This window comes from Oncorhynchus clarkii, chromosome 30 (assembly GCF_045791955.1).
Source record: "Oncorhynchus clarkii lewisi isolate Uvic-CL-2024 chromosome 30, UVic_Ocla_1.0, whole genome shotgun sequence".
Classification (NCBI taxonomy): domain Eukaryota; kingdom Metazoa; phylum Chordata; class Actinopteri; order Salmoniformes; family Salmonidae; genus Oncorhynchus; species Oncorhynchus clarkii.
The window spans coordinates 22,790,307-22,807,776 of record NC_092176.1 but is presented as its reverse complement, the minus strand read 5'-3'; the positions used below and the strand labels follow the sequence as shown (position 1 = coordinate 22,807,776).

Genomic DNA, 17,470 nt, shown 5'->3' with positions numbered 1-17,470 from the left:
CAAATCTCACATTTTAGAAGCTAAAATCACATTTCATCCCATCACAAATAATTTAATATTCAAACATTTAAATTGAACAACAATTCCATGTGAATCCAATAACTCTGATGTGTAGACTTTCCACTGTAGAGTTTGTCATCTTATCATTGATGAGAATGTCTCAGATGACAACCGAACTGACATCATATTCATTAAGTACCACCGCATATGTTCAATTGGTCGGATTACCAGAATATAGTTAATTTCCCCCCACTTTCTGATGTTCCCAGAATCTCTATGTTAACCAAGGGTTTTGCAAATGTAACATCAGTAGGGTAGAGAGGAAAAAGGGGGGGAAGAGGTATTTATGACTGTCATAAACCTACCCCCAGGCCAACGTCATGACACTGTACTATTAGAATAGGTTCAACTAGAAGATTGATGATTGTAGTGTTGTAAACCTGTATGTGTGTTATCTGTTCCCCTTGTCTTTTAGTTAATCTATTCATAAACATGCTGAGCCTTTGGTAAAATACCCTTTCTGGGTCTTTTGTTTGGTGTGTAACTAAATGGAATAGATTGCAGTGTGATTTCTTCCCCAAGGCACTATTTCAAGCTGAGGCTAAAAGTGATTCGCTTTATACAAACACAGACACACACAGGCTGTTCATGTTTTATTTTTTGTTTAGGACAAACTAACTGTGTACAGAGAATTCGGGCTCTATTCAGTCTGTATCGCTGAAGAGTTGCAGATTGGGAGATAGAAATGTAAAGGTCATTTCCGATGGAGCCGACAAGACATACACAGCGTTTACTGTGAATGCAGTCTCTGCTAACGCGGGAACATTGCCTTTAAATGTCAATCACGCTGTAATGCTGAACGTCTGCCATACGGATTGAATAGAGCCCTTAGTGTGAGCAGTGTGTTTGGAGACGCATGCACGCACACACATACACACAATGTTCTGCACAGACAAACTCACGCAAGTGCTCCTGTTCAAATAAATGAAACAAACACTCACATTCCATTCACACTCCTGTGTACACACCTAGTGGTCATCTTAACAATGGAGAACAGGAAGGGACATCAGCATATCAGGTATGGCAGCATACAGCCTAATCAGACTATTTTGAGCCTAACGGTTTAACATGACCTTGACCTAATGGTGCTGAGCTGTAGAACACCATGTCACGTCTATCTGGCTCTGTGGACAAACAACTTGTCTGAAATAACATATGGACACAATCTGCTAATATCAAACATGTACAGGAATTGATTAGTAAACCAGTTTTACACCAGGCGTTCCAATTCACCAGGTGTCAATTCAGCATCATACAGTTAATTCAAGTGAAATTATATTTCGCAAATCTATTTTTATACAATCTATGGCAACTTTGAATTGTTGAATTGAAATTGCGATTCACTCCATGACATTACTGAATGAATGGATCCCAACCCTATTGTTCACAGCCGACCCTTTCAGATCCATGACATTACTGAATGGATGGATCCCAACCCTATTGTTCACAGCCGACCCTTTCAGATCCATGACATTGCTGAATGGATGGATCCCAACCCTATTGTTCACAGCCGACCCCTTCAGATCCATGACATTACTGAATGGATGGATCCCAACCCTATTGTTCACAGCCGACCCTTTCAGATCCATGACATTACTGAATGGATGGATCCCAACCCTATTTTTCACAGCCGACCCTTTCAGATGGGTTTAACCCCTTCAGGACAATGGCTGAGGAAGAAACTAAAGTCACAGTGGGTACTTTATGGCATATATATGAATGAATCAAATAGGGTTATGTGATTATTCTATTCAGCAATCTGAAATTGAAGGTAAAAGACTTCATGTTAAATAGAAAAATGTTCCAGTTTTTCTTCAAATATCATATTAAACGAGTGTACATATTATAGTATCAAAAGGGTTATATACTGTAGGGTTGTAAGTATGACAACAGAATCATTTGGATTTCTGGAGAAAGTTTTTTTTGCTCCCTGTCAAGTCTTGATCTGGGTTTGTTCAGTCAGTAACAACCAATGTTAAGTAACCTACACTACACGCTAAGGTCCCGGTCCGTTTTGAACCCTATCCCCTTCTGTTTTTACAGTCCTGAAAAAGTCTCTGAAAGTGACCCTTCAACAGAGAGCTTACCAAGGATCAGAGGTTTGTGGTAGTGAAAAACTGTAGCGTGTCAATTCTTTGTTTCTGAGATCTACCTTTGGCAAATGTTTGAAATCAAACTGTTGATCTTCCCTCCATGATCGCCTCCCTCCCTCCATTAGTGAGTCTGGTCCCAGGGCAGTCCTTTACCAGCCAGGGAGCACTCTGCTAGTCACACAGGCCTATTTGGAAAACAACACTACAAAAAAGTGTTGTGTACAAATGTCTCAAAAGGAGTGTGGACACAATCCATCATATCTACTCATAATTTAAAATGATTCACATGACCATGTGAAGACAGGAAAATCAAAACATTTGTATTCATTGCATAGAAAACGTCTTCTACAAAAGGGCGCAATAGCAAGCAAGACACTTCCAGCTTATATGTGAGCCTGAGAAATGGAACTTCTCTTTATGGGAATAACAGAACAATATGGAGGTCTGGGTCCATCATGGGAAAACAGATGCTTCGCACACATAAAAATCACAAATGTAAGCAAACATGTAAAAGGGTTTAATTGACATTGGTGTTCAAGGGTGCTGGGCATCCCATAACAGAATCAGGGCACCACTATGATCATGTGGTCCCACATAAATTACTGTATGTATTTTGGTCCAGCCCATTGTTTTAGGCACCCTGAAGAGTCCCTGCATGTAACAGAATACTCCATGTATCAAAGGTAGTAAACAAATAAAAAGACAGCAACTGCCTTCAAGGAAACAATAGCTTAACCATGTAAAGTAGGGAAAAAAGGAAATGAAAAACAACACAAAAACCCCATGTAGAAAGCTGAAGGTAGTGTTGGGCTGTGTTTCAGTGTGTGTGTTGGTGTGTGTTAGGCCTCGAAGCGTTTAGGGCAGACCATGGGGGCGACCAGGGTCCAGATGTAGAGGATGAGACACACCCAGCACGACGCCATCTTGATCCAGAACACCGACCAGCTGCCATCCAGCAGCTTATCTATCTTATGGTTGTCATAGCTACAGGAAAACAAACATATCACACTCTTAGTGTTATGCTGAACTTAAATGAATAACTACAGAGACACAAGCTAGTTAAAGTTTCCCCAGTAACTCTACTACAAGTTACATTTATCACAGCAACTCTCCTAACTGGAACCAAGTTAAAGTTTCCCCAGTAACTCTTCTACTTACTGGAACCTAGTGTAAAGTTTCCCCAGTAACTCTTCTACTTACTGGAACCTAGTGTAAAGTTTCCTCAGTAACTCTTCTACTTACTGGAACCTAGTGTAAAGTTTCCCCAGTAACTCTTCTACTTACTGGAACCTAGTGTAAAGTTGCCCCAGTAACTCTTCTACTTACTGGAACCTAATGTAAAGTTTCCCCAGTAACTCTTCTACTTACTGGAACCTAGTGTAAAGTTTCCCCAGTAACTCTTCTACTTACTGGAACCTAGTGTAAAGTTTCCCCAGTAACTCTTCTACTTACTGGAACCTAATGTAACGTTTCCTCAGTAACTCTTCTACTTACTGGAAACTAGTGTAAAGTTTCCTCAGTAACTCTCCTACTTACTGGAACCAGTTGGTGACGGTCATCATGACATACAGTGAACCCAGGAAGAAGACAAAGTGGAAGTAGGTGTAGCTGTAGATGGTTCCCCCTCTCTCATCATACAGAACATTTTGACCTCCTCCAGTCTTCTCCTCATCATAGTCATCTGGACAACACAACCACAACAACACAGCAACATTATTACAACCTTACATCATCGCAGCAACATATACATAACACAACATGTATGATGGACAGAACATTTTCTACCTAATAACACTCTCACCATTTAATATTCCTGATTTCTTTCCATTTTCCGGGTCTACACTATATGTCTCTCCCTCCCCTTTTCCGGACAGGAAACTCCCTGAAAATCAGTAGGCTTCCTGAGAAGGGCTCCTGTTTTCTTAATTCATTGTAATGTTCTAAACTGTACATCTGCTTATTTAAAATATGTTTTCTCTGTGTAATAAATTCCTAAATGAAATGACGTGCTGTGCTTTCCCTGGCTGCAGTGCTGCTATCTCCCACCAGAAGGCAGATGCAGCCTTCTCTCAGGTCTACTGCTACCATCTGATTGGTCTAGCTCCACACCACCATAGTCCCCTCCTGGTAACACTGACATCATCTCTGGTTACTGACTAATGCTGTTCCTGCATCTTTACTGTTAATATGTGTATGAGAGAACATACAAGAACACTGCTTCTTTCTGCTGGTGTTGCAGTAGGGAGATGATAGAAAGAGAACAGTGGGAGGGAGAGAGAATATGTGGGTATTTACCTGTGTCATCTCCAAAGCAGAAACAGCAGCGAGCTCTCTGAAGAAGAGAGGGGAGTTAGTACAACAGGAATGTACCAACCAATCAACTATACATCCCCATTTCACTAAACACACACGTACACACACACTAAGCTTGTGTGTGTGTCTGAGAGAGAGAGAGTAGGTCTTCTTACCTCAGTCTCAGGCATGCTGTTCCTACACACACGCAGTGCTGCAGAGCTTCGTCTGGTGGTGGACGTCAAACTACACACACAAACACACACACCAGTAAGCATTCCGTAGAACTGTGTATACCACTACATATGACTAATAAAACTTGAAACACATGCACAGGAATGACAGAAGACATTTTCCCAGTAATTTGTGGTTGAGAATAGCTCAAGTCTTTTACAGAGACGACCACAGGAGATATGTCTGAGCTTAATGTGAAACACATGTGGACAGGCACTACAGATCCAGCCAATCACACACACCCTCTGAACAGCACCAGCCAATCAAAAACACTTTCACATCTGCTCAAGCCAATAATACATGACCTCACTGCAGCTACAGATCTCTAACCTGGAAGCATTCTAATAGTCTAAAGAGCACAGCCCCTATCCTCTCTGCACTGATCTAAAAACACAGGATAGGTGACAGCAACACGTGTGTGTCGTTGGGAATTTTAGGTTGTTCAGGTGTGGAAATGCTGAATTCAAAAGATAAGGGGAACCACAGTGGTATGTTTAAGGTTTATCACAGACAGTGTGCACACAAGGGTAGACAGAAACATTCTCCAAAGACTCAAGCTCTAAGCCCTCATTATATCCCCCAAGCTGGGATCAGGAGTCACAGAGGTTGAGCATCCTTATCTGTTTGTTCTCTCAGGCCCAGGGTAGGTACCAGGCTCAGTTCCAGGCTCAGGGTCAGTACCAGGCTCAGGCCCAGGCTCAGTGTCAGTACCAGGCTCAGTACCAGGCTCAGGGTCAGTACCAGGCTCAGTACCTGGCCCAGGCTCAGTACCAGGCTCAGTACCAGGCCCAGTACCAGGCTCAGTAACAGGCCCAGGGTCAGTACCAGGCCCAGGCTCAGTAACAGGCCCAGGCTCAGTACCAGGCTCAGTAACAGGCCCAGGGTCAGTACCAGGCTCAGTACCAGGCCATAACATAACTGTGTGTCTTACCAGGAGTAGAGCACACAGCCGAACATGATGACAGTTCCCACTATTGATACAATCCTCTTGTCGCTCTCTGATCCAGAGTTGAAGGGAAACACACAAACTGTCGTATTCACCCCATTAACCTCCAACACTAAACAGAAACAGAGAGAGAGAGAGAGAAAAGGAGAGGAGGAAGAATGAGAGAAAACAGGAAAAAGAGGAGGATAATATTTAAGTTTGTTAGTACTGGAGAGCTGCAAGGGCACATCGGACCAGAACACAGTTTAAATGGAGGCATTTTAAGTACAATTGAACAAAAAGCTCTGACGAAGGCCTTGAGGCCGATTCGTAAGTTGAATAAAGAAAAGTGATACTTTAAAGGGGTTCTCTTTACTTTCATGTTATTCAATTGTTACTATGCACCTGCAAGAAAGATGTGCAAGTGCCTTTTGAATTGTAAGTGAAATTTAACAACATGCAAACACATAAAACCTGTTAATAGGTCAATCAGATAGGCAATGAAACACTGGAGCTCCATGATTGAGCCTCCAGTCTACTTACTCTCTTTGGGCTTGCTGGAGAAGGCTGAGAAGGTGAGGTACATGACGTACACACTGATCACTCCTGGCTGGAGCAGGCCTGACTTAGGCTGGACTGGAGGGAGAACAGAAGGACTGTTAAAGTGTGTGTGTGTGTGTGTGTGTGTGTGTGTGTGTGTGTGTGTGCGTGTGTGTGCGTGTGTGTTCCAGTGTGTGTTCCAGTGTTTGTATAGCCTATACTAACGTCTCTGTATGAAGGGCGATATAGCCAGCAGGGTGACTATGAGACAGAGGCTGCTGTTGACCCCCAGGAACACCTTGTTGAGCAGACAAGCCTGAGAGTGTGTGTAGAACAGAGCCATGAACACCACAGCTCCTACTGCCATACTGAACAGCATCAAGGTGACCATGGCCAGTGCTCCATACCACAGACGGTTGTCGTTCACACCTGAACTCCTAAGGATGGGAGGAAGAGAGATGGAGGGAAGGATGGGAGGAAGAGAGATGGATGGGAGGAAGAGAGAGATGGAGGGAAGGATAGGAGGAAGAGAGTGATGGAGGGAAAATAGGAGGAAGAGAGAGATGGAGGGAAAATAGGAGGAAGAGAGAGATGGAGGGAAAATAGGAGGAAGAGAGAGATGGAGGGAAAATAGGAGGAAGAGAGAGATGGAGGGAAGGATAGGAGGAAGAGAGAGATGGAGGGAAAATAGGAGGAAGAGAGAGATGGAGGGAAAATATGAGGAAGAGAGATGGAGAGAAAATAGGAGGAAGAGAGAGATGGAGGGAAAATAGGAGGAAGAGAGAGATGGAGGGAAGAATAGGAGGAAGAGAGAGATGGAGAGAAGGATAGGAGGAAGAGAGAGATGGAGGGAAGAATGGGAGGAAGAGAGAGGGGGATATAGTTATATTTTATTCCCGAGGCTTGCCAACAACCCTAAACAAGACAGGTTTAGGGTTGTTGGCAAAACTTCCACATCCAGATTACTTTTACTCAGAGCTCCCCAACCCCATCGACACACAGACACAAACACACAAATACACACAGATGCACTAGTACTGATAGATTAACCGACATTTCGGTTATTTTATTTTTAAAACAACTAATTGACCGCCGTCGGTTCAATTACTTGAATTCCATTTGCTTCAGTTTTTTTCTGTGAGCTCAATGTGCACATTCAGTTTCTTTAGAGATAAATCAGAGCCAGCCTGAACTGTGCAATGTAGAGTTGTAGTTTTCAACAGGCAAATATTCGACAAAGTTTAGCTCATAAAACGTGGCAATTAACTACAATGACCATAATCTATTGCACATGTACTTTTCCGGTCTGTGTTTCTTTTATGCCTGCTACGGAAGAAGCAGAAGAAGACTCAATCGTGAGGGGATATAGAGAGCAGCCGTTGCTTTGTGAGGTACAATATATATACAAAAGTATGTGGACACCCCTTAAAATTAGCGGATTCGGCCATTTCAGCCACACCCATTGCTGACAGGTGTATAAAATCTGTCAGCACACAGCCATGCAATCTCCATAGACAAACATTGGCAGTAGAATGGTCTTACTGAAGAGCTCAGTGACTTTCATTGTGGCACCTTCATAGGATGCCACCTTTGTAACAAGTCAGTTCATAAAATGCCTACCCTGCTAGAGTTGCCCCGGTCAACTGTAAGTGCTGTTATTGTGAAGTGGAAATGTCTAGGAACAACAACGGCTTAGCCTCGAAGTGGTAGGCCACACAAGCTCACAGAACGGAACCGCAGAGTGCTGAAGCGCATAACATTTGTCTGTCCTTGGATGCAACACCCACTACCGAGTTCCAAACTGCCTCTGGAAGCAACGTCAGCACAATAACTGTTCGTTGGAAGCTTCATGAAATCGGCTTCCATAGCCAAGCAGCCGAACACAAGACTAAGATCACCATGTGCAATTCCAAGCGTCGGCTGGAGTGGTGTAAAGCTTGCCGCCATTGGACTCTGGAGTGATTGAATCACGCTTCGCTATCAGGCAGTCCGACGGACAAATCTGGTTTTGGCGGATGCCACTACCTGCCCAGAGAACACTACCTGCCCCAATGCTTCCAACTTTGTGGCAATGGTTTAGGGAAGGCCCTATACCCTGTGCACAAAGCGAGGTCCATACAGAAATGGTTTGTCAAGATCAGTGTGGAAGAACTTGACTGGCCTGCACAGAGACCTGACCTCAACCCCATCGAACACCTTTGGGATGAATTGGAACGCCAACTGCGAGCCAGGCCTGATCGCCCAACATCAGTGCCCGACCTCACTAATGCTCTTGTGGCTGAATGGAAGCAAGTCCCCGCAGCAATGTTCCAACATTTAAGTGGGAAGCCTTCCCAGAAGAGGCTGTTATAGCAGCAAAGGGGGGACCAACTCCATATTAATGCCCATGATATTGGAATGAGATGTTCAACGAGCTGGGGTCCACATGGTTTTGGTAATGTAGTGCATCTCCACTTGAAAAGACATGATCTTAGTGATTGATAGTTGGTATTCAGCAGTCATAGAGGACTGCCTTATTTACTTTGAAGATCTATAAAATAGGGATTTTGTCAGACAGCATATGCAGCAGCCCTATAGAGATGAGATGATGACTTGGAATAAAACAATAGTCTTTAAATAAAACAAATGTAATATGTAAAGTGAATAAGTGATGGTTAATAAGCGATAAGCAGTAATGAGCGGTCACGACCATCATGGGATTGTATTAATAGTTTGATTCTGTGTTGTTACAGCATTCAACCCAAAGAATCGAAACTGAAATCGAAAACGTGACTATTTTTTTAATTATTTAACTAAAACCGAACCGCCCTCAAAAAGCACTAATCACTCAGCACTAAGATACACAGACACAGACACAGACACAGACACACACACACACACACACACACACACACACACACACACACACACACACACACACACACACACACACACACACACACACACACACACACACACACACACACACACACACACACACACAGCTGCAGGGTAATTGCAGTGACCTCTTGCCTTATATTCCCAGTCAGTGAAAATGGACAAACAGACTCTAAAGTGGTCCCCTGCCACCCTCATTTCTATTGTGAGTGTGTGTGTGTGTCTCAGAGGGGGAGAGGAAACTGTGGGTATACACTCCGTTGTCATGTGCATCCTGTCTGCAACTTAAGACACTGACCAAACCCTCCTTTGTACTGTATACAACAAGACACAATAGCTCTCTCACCCTGTTTCTCTCTCTCTCTCTCCCTCCCTCTGTTTCTCTCTCTCTCTATCTCCCTCTGTTTGTTTCTCTCTCTCTCTCTCTGTTTCTCTCTATCTCCCTCTGTTTGTTTCTCTCTCTCTCTCCCTCTGTTTCTCTCTCTCTCTCCCTCTGTTTCTCTCTCTCTCACCCTCTGTTTCTCTCTACTCTCTCCCCCTTTGTTTCTCTCTCTCTCCCTCCCTCTGTTTCTCTCTCTCTATCTCCCTCTGTTTCTCTCTCTCTCTCTGTTTCTCTTTCTCTCCCTCTGTTTCTCTCTCTCTCCCTCGGTTTCTCTCTCTCTCCCTCGGTTTCTCTCTCTCTCCCTCGGTTTCTCTCTCTCTCCCTCGGTTTCTCTCTCTCTCCCTCTGTTTCTCTCTCTCTCTCTCAGTTTCTCTCTCTCTCCCTTGGTTCCTCTCTCTCCATCTCCCTCTGTTTCTCTCTCTCTCTCCCTCGGTTTCTCTCTCTCTCCCTTGGTTCCTCTCTCTCCATCTCCCTCTGTTTCTCTCTCTCTCTCCCTCGGTTTCTCTCTCTCTCCCTTGGTTCCTCTCTCTCCATCTCCCTCTTTCTTTCTCTCTCTCTCCCTTTGTTTCTCTCTCCTTCCTGGGTTTCTTTCTCTTCCTGTTTCTCTATCTCCTTCGGTTTATGTCTTTCTCTCTCTCTCCCTGTTTTTCTCTCTCTCCCTCTGTTTCTCGCTCGCTCTCTCACCTGTGTAAATAACATTACACAGGAGTCCATCCTGGCATCCTCCCCTCCTCTCTCTCTCTCCCTCCTTCATACTCTTCCATCTCCAAAATAAGCAATCCTACATAAGGTTAATTCCTCCCTCTTTCTAGTCCTCCTTCCTTCAACACAGCACAGGGATCCATCCTCTTTTCGTCCCGCTGTCCTCCGTTTCTCCCTCCTTAGGTGCCACCTTCCTCTCTCCCTTCTCAACAACCCTACACATTATTCCCTTCTATATAACAGAAATACTGAAGTACTTTAGGCTTGGAGGATGTGTGTCTATCCTATGTAATGATGTAATTCTGTATTTATGTGTGACTGTTTTGGCTGAAGACATAAAATAAAGCAGCAGGACAAAGATAACTTTATTATAAGTATTGGTGTTGTTGTTGTTCTCACCAGTTAGTGTTCCATCTGTGAGCAAATTCCACCAGCAGCATGAGCTGGATCAGCAGGAAGAAGAACCCTCCTCCGGCTCCAACATACCTCCACACTGAGGAGAGACAGAGAGAGGAGGAGAGAGGAAAAGAAGAGAGAGACAGAGAGAGAGGAGGGGAGAGAAAAAGACAAGAGAGAGAGGAGAAGAGAGGAAAAGACAAGAGAGAGACAGAGAGAGAGGAGGAGAGAGGAAAAGACAAGACAGAGAGGAGGAGATAGGAAAAGACAAGATAGAGACAGAGAGAGAGGAGGAGAGAGGAAAAGACGAGAGAGAGGAGGAGAGAGGAAAAGACAAGAGAGAGACAGAGAGAGAGGAGAGAGGAAAAGACAAGAGAAAGACAGAGGTGATGAGAGATGCTCAACATGAGTCATGCTCAACATCAGCTCCTGATATATTTCATATTTCTTTGTTTTTAGAATGAGATAAACACTCTAATCGAAAAAGAATTCCAGACAATAAGTGATGAACAACAACTCTATTCATTCAGAATAGAATAGTAATAGAATAGTAACTTTGCGTTTCAAGTTAAGAAGTTTTGTCTCTAGCTAGCTACACAACAAAGACCTAGCCAGCAGACTAACAAGCTAGCCAGAAGAAACGAGCTAGAACAAACCTAGCAAGGGGAGTTAATACAACTACATCAAACGACCAAACTGAGTGAGTAAACCAAAATGGAGCACGGACTAACTTTAAACATATCTTCTGTTTTTTTGTGTGAGGATTTGTCACTCTTTTTGCTGGTTTTTGAACTAAATTAACGCAAGCTAGCAACAGCAGCAGACGAACAAATCGGTTGCCATGGTAATGGGGCAGCAGAACAGCGCAGCAGTAGCAGTAGTAGCAGAGCCCACAGGCACCATGTCCCCACTCCCCCTCAGCGCAGAATCCATTCTCTACCATAAAGAGGCCAAAAATGACACAACGAGGAAAGCTTTTAAACAGAAACTACTAAAGGGGAGGCCAGAAACCCTTTTTGCAGACCTCTACAATAAAACGATGACTTGAGTAATCTCATCTTCCTCACTGACCAGCCAAATGCATGGAGATCAGCAGTCTGCTCTCACTACCCATCCATAAAGAAAGAGGGAATCTGTAATGGGTGGAAGCTGAAAATCAAAGAGAGAGACGACCCTGACAGCACCATGACAACAATCAACCTCTACAAGACTGGGACTGTCATGGTGCAAGGTAACATTAGGCTGTTTGAAACAGACTTTCAGACCATTAAGGAGAGAGCAGAGAGAGAGGACACCACCAGTGACATGCCCTCCCACAAGACAAACTCCACCAGCACCACCCTCACCTCTACTCTCCCCACCCAAAAAGGCACATCCAGCACCTCTCTTCCCACCATAGTGGAGGACACGCCCCAGGAGGAGAGCGACCCCCTCAGTGCAGAGCAGGCTCAGGCCCTCCTCACCACCATGGCTGCCATGAGGGATGAGTTCACCAAACTGGAGGTGGAGGTGGTCCTGCTGAGGGAGAGCGTGAGCAAACAGCAACCTGACAACCACACCTTAGAGGAGCTCCTAACCAAGGTGAGGACAGAGCAGGACAGCAGCCTTGCAACGCAGCTGAAAGAAGTTCAGCAAGAGAGAGACGGACTCAATAAAGAGCTGGCTGATCTAAGAAAGGAGGTGAGAGAGCTCCAAAAAGACAGGCAGAACAGTAATAACGATCTGACCACACTAAGAGAGGAGCTGCAGGAGAGAAAGAGAACAGAGGACAGGCTGCAGGAGCAGCTAGACCACCACTCTATGACCTGCCCTCACACAGCAGAGGAGCCCAGCTCAACCAGCCAGGCTTCCCCAGCCCCGTCCTCACACAGCAGATGAGCCCAGCTCAACCAGCCAGGCTTCCCCAACCCTGCCTGCTGCACCCCTCCTCCCCAGCCCACAGAACAGCCTCCCACTGACAGCAGCACCGGCACAGACCAGCCACACCCCAGCTCCAACACCCACCAGCCCCCCCTCTGCCCCCTCCAGTCCAGAAGAAACACTGGCTGACATCGTCCTGTTGATGGACTCAAATGGGAAGTTTATTCAGGAGAATAAACTTTTCCCTCGACACAAAAGGTAAAAGATGTGGTGCCCAACAACGCAGAGGGCCATGGAGCTGCTTGATAAGGCCCATCTCGGGTCGCCAAGCCACATAATCATACACACCGGAAGCAACGACCTGCGTGCTCAGCAGGAGAGGCTGACGACTTCACTACGGGGAGTGATTGAGAAGGCCTCCGCAATCTTCCCCAACTCAAGAATCGTGGTGTCAACTCTTCTACAGAGGAAGGACTTCCACCCTGCCACAATCCAAAGAATAAATGCCAGCCTATCCCAGGACTGTGCCCTGCGATCCAATGTACACCTGGCCCACCATCCCACCCTCGATCTGGACTGTCTCTATGACCATGTTCACTTGTACAGGGAGACAGTCCCCACCCTCGATCTGGACTGTCTCTATGACCATGTTCACTTGTACAGGGAGACAGTCCCCACCCTTGATCTGGACTGTCTCTATGACCATGTTCACCTGTACAGGGAGACAGTCCCCACCCTCGATCTGGACTGTCTCTATGACCATGTTCACCTGTACAGGGAGACAGTCCCCACCCTCGATCTGGACTGTCTCTATGACCATGTTCACCTGTACAGGGAGACAGTCCCCACCCTCGATCTGGACTGTCTCTATGACCATGTTTACCTGTACAGGGAGACAGTCCCCACCCTCGATCTGGACTGTCTCTATGACCATGTTCACCTGTACAGGGAGACAGTCCCCACCCTCGATCTGGACTGTCTCTATGACCATGTTCACCTGTACAGGGAGACAGTCCCCACCCTCGATCTGGACTGTCTCTATGACCATGTTCACTTGTAAAGGGAGACAGAGACTGGACTGTCTCTATGACCATGTTCACCTGTACAGGGAGACAGATCTGGACTGTCTCTATGACCATGTTCACCTGTACAGGGAGACAGTCCCCACCCTCGATCTGGACTGTCTCTATGACCATGTTCACTTGTAAAGGGAGACATCCCTGTACAAGACTCTCAAGGACATCGCTTTAAACCGCAGTCCGACCTCTCCACCCAGGAACAGCGGAGCAATCTCCACCCCGCCAAGATCACCGAGACAACACCCCGGACCAGCACCCTGGAACCCTCAGCCACGACCACAGCACCACCAACCTCAATGCCCACCACAGCCAGCGCAGCACAGACCACCCCAGCCCAGCTTCAGAGCCACCCAGACGAGGCCTCCCACCCCCCTGCCCCCCACCGCAGACCCACACTTGGAGGAGCCAGAGCTCAGCAGGCAGAGCTACGCACAAGCTGTGAGAGGAGCAACTAGCCCAGCCCCCACCAACCAAATGAGTGACATTAAACAAATGCTGAGTCTACTATGCTCACATGTGATAGGCCGAGGGTCATGGTAAGATGAGCACAAGAACTCCACCATCCTCACACTATACCCACCCAAGTCGCATGACACAAATTCTATCTTAAATTATAAACAAATAACATTTGCATAATAAGAGTTTACTTTAATTGAAAAATCCTATTTTAATAGTTCTTGTTGGATTGTGAGTGTTTATCTCATTTTGAAGGTAAAGGGAGAAAAAAAAGTTATGAAATCTTTTTACGTTGCATGTTGGAATTTACAAGGATCGAAGTGTTCTGCTTTTGGACTAAAGAGCAGAAACCCAGAATTCATGAAAGAAATTGATGATGTTGATATTGTAGTACTACAGGAAACATGGTGCAGAGGTGATGTTTCCACTGGCTGTCCACTAGGTTATAGGGAGATAATCATACCATCCACTAAATTAAAAGGAATCAAACAGGGCAGGGAATGCTAATATGGTATAAATCTGAACTAATTAATTCAATCGAATTGATCAAAACAGGAGAATTCATTATATGGTTAAAAATCAACAAGGAGGCTATCTTGACAGACAAAAACGTCTTCCTCTGTGCCACATACATTCCCCCCTCAGAGTCACCCTACTTCAATGAAGAGAGTTTCTCCATTCTAGAGGGGGAAATTAGTCACTTTCAGGCCCAAGGCAACGTACTGGTCTGTGGAGACCTGAATGCTAGAACAGCAGAAGAACAAGACACTATTAACAGTCATGGGGATAAACATCTACCAGGAAGCAACAACCTTTCCTTCCCCACATACCCACACAAAAACAACTATGACAAAGTGAAAAACAAAAACGGAGTACAGCTCGTGAAGCTCTGTCGAACACTGGGTCTGTACATAGTCAATGGTAGGCTGAGAGGGGACTCTTTAGGTAGGTACACCTACAGCTCATCCCTTGGCAGCAGCACTGTAGACTACTTCCTCACCGACCCAGAGTCTCTCAGAGCCTTCACAGTCAGCCCACTAACTCCTCTCTCAGACCACAGTAAAATCACAGTGTATCTGAGAAGAGCAGAACCCAACCATGAAGCATCACGGCCCAATAAATTACATGGTACAAAACAGGCCTATAGATGGAGTGCAAACAGTACAGACATCTACCAAAAAGCAATTAGTAGCCAAAAAATACAATCTCTCCTGGACAACTTTTTAGCCTTAACATTCTCCTTCAGCAATGAAGGTGTAAATGTGGCTGTTTGGAACATAAACTTTATATTTGACAAATTAGCCTCCTTGGCAAATTTAAAGAAGCATAAGAGCAAACCAGAAATAACAGATAATGAAAAATGGTTTGATATTGATTGCAAAAATCTAAGAAAGTCATTGAGAAATATATCTAATCAAAAACACAGAGAACCAGACAACAAAAATATACGCCTTCAATATGGGGAAACACTGAAGCAATACAAACACACCCTAAGAACAAAAAAGGAACAGCACATTAGAAATCAGCTGGATAGAATTGAGGAATCCATAGAATCAAACCACTTCTGGGAGAATTGGAATAAATGAAACAAACCTCATGAGGAACTGGCTATCCAAAATGGGGATATGTGGAGAAATCACTTCGCAAACCTCTACAGCAATATAACAAAGAGCCCAGAACAAAAAGATATACAAGAAAAATTACAAATCCTTGAATCAGCAGTCAAAGACTATCAGAATCCTGTGGATACCCCAATTACAGAAGAACAATTATTGGAAAAACTATGCACTCTCCAACCCAAAAAAGGCCTGTGGTGCTGATGGTATTTTAAATGAAGTGATCAAATATACAGACCACAAATTAAAATTGGCTGTACTCAAACTCTTCAACATTATCCTCACTGCAGGTATTTTCCCCGATATGTGGAACCAGGGATTAATCACACCAATGTAAAAATGGAGACAAATTTGACCCAAATAAATACAGAGGAATTTGCGTTAACAGCAACTTGGGCAAAATTCTCTGCAGTATTATAAATAGCAAACTACATCATGTCCTGAGCAGAAGCCAGATTGGATTTCTAAAAAATTAAAATACAACAGACCACATTTACACCCTCCAAACTCTAATTGATAAACAAGTAAACCAAAACAAAGGCAAAATCTACTCGTGTTTTGCAGATTTCAAGAAAGCATTTGAATCAATTTGGCACAAAGGTCTTTTTTTAAACTAATAGAAAGTGGTATTGGAGGGTAAACATATGATTTTATTAAATCAATGTACACTAAAAACAAATGTGCGGTTAAAATTGGCAACAAGCAAACAGACTTCTTCTCTCAGGGACGGGGAGTGAAACAGGGCTGCCCAATAAGTCCAACACTATCGGCAGCACCTGGTATCACCCTACACAACACTGAAATCAAGTGTCTGCTGTACGCAGATTACCTGGTGCTGCTGTCTCCCACTAAAGAGGGGTTACAGCAGCACCTAAATCATCTTCACAGGTTCTGTCAGACCTGGGCTCTGACCGTTAACCTGAAAAACCCAAATATAATGATATTCCAAAAAAGGTCTGGAAATAAGGATGACAAATATAAATTCTATTTGGACACAGTTTTATTAGAACACACCCAAAACTACACATATCTATGACTAAATATCAGAAACACAGGTAGCTTTCACATGGCTGTGAATGAGCTGAGAGACAAAGCAAGAAGAGCATTCTATGCCATTAAAAGGAACATCAAAATCGAAATTCCAAAAATGTTCAATCAGTTATAGAACCAATTGCTCTATATGGCAGTGAAGTATGGGGTCCAATCTCTAAAAATGAATTTACCAAATGGGACAAACATCCAATCGAAATACTGCATGCAAAGAAAAACTCAAAATAACGCATGTAGAGCAGAATTGGGCCAATACCCCCTCCTCATTCTAATAGCAAAATGAGCCATCAAATTTTACAACCATATAAAAACAAGTGACCCCAAAACATTCCATCACACAGCTCTACAATGTCAAGAGATGAAAAAAGAGAAGGAGTCCCCTCAGCCTGCTGGTTCTGAGGCTCAGTTCACCAACTCAAACCAACCCCATAGAGCCTCAGGACAGCACTCAGAAAATCTGGCCCAACCAAATCATCACAAAACAAAAATAAAAATATATCAGCTATTGGAAAGACACCACAAAAAATCTAAGTAAACTTTAATGTTATTTGGCTCTAAACAGACAGTACATGGTGGCAGACTATCTGACCACTGTGACTGATAGAAAACTGAGGAAAACATTGATTAGGTATAGACTCAGTAAGTACAGTCTGGCTATAGGGACTGGTCGTCACAGACAAACCTGGCTGCCCAGAGAGGACAGGCTGTGCTCACTCTGCTCCAGGGGAGATTACACTGTGACAAATACTCAGACCTAAGAGAATATTTCTTTCCCAAAATTATAATTCAATACAAAGAATTTGAAACTATAAAAGATGAAGAAAAAAATCAAATATTTATTGGGTGAAAAGACAAAATGTGCAGTTTTGGCAGCCAAATATGTGTCCTCCTGCCACAACCTGAGGGAC

The 17,470-nt window shown here is 44.2% G+C and overlaps 1 protein-coding gene across 1 annotated transcript in view; it reads right to left on the bottom strand.

The window, feature by feature from the left end:
- Window positions 1-640: 640 nt before the first annotated feature.
- Window positions 641-17,470, bottom strand: part of LOC139389326 (serine incorporator 5-like) — a 43,324-nt gene continuing 26,494 nt past the window's right edge. Inside the window, exons 5-12 of the mRNA XM_071135992.1 lie at window positions 10,505-10,598; window positions 6,370-6,581; window positions 6,148-6,240; window positions 5,611-5,737; window positions 4,622-4,691; window positions 4,449-4,485; window positions 3,690-3,834; window positions 641-3,137 (exon numbers count right to left, since the gene is read on the bottom strand). Of these exons, the coding sequence (XP_070992093.1) occupies window positions 2,993-3,137; window positions 3,690-3,834; window positions 4,449-4,485; window positions 4,622-4,691; window positions 5,611-5,737; window positions 6,148-6,240; window positions 6,370-6,581; window positions 10,505-10,598 (923 nt within the window). The 3' untranslated portion in view covers window positions 641-2,992. The remainder of the gene's footprint in view (window positions 3,138-3,689; window positions 3,835-4,448; window positions 4,486-4,621; window positions 4,692-5,610; window positions 5,738-6,147; window positions 6,241-6,369; window positions 6,582-10,504; window positions 10,599-17,470) is intronic.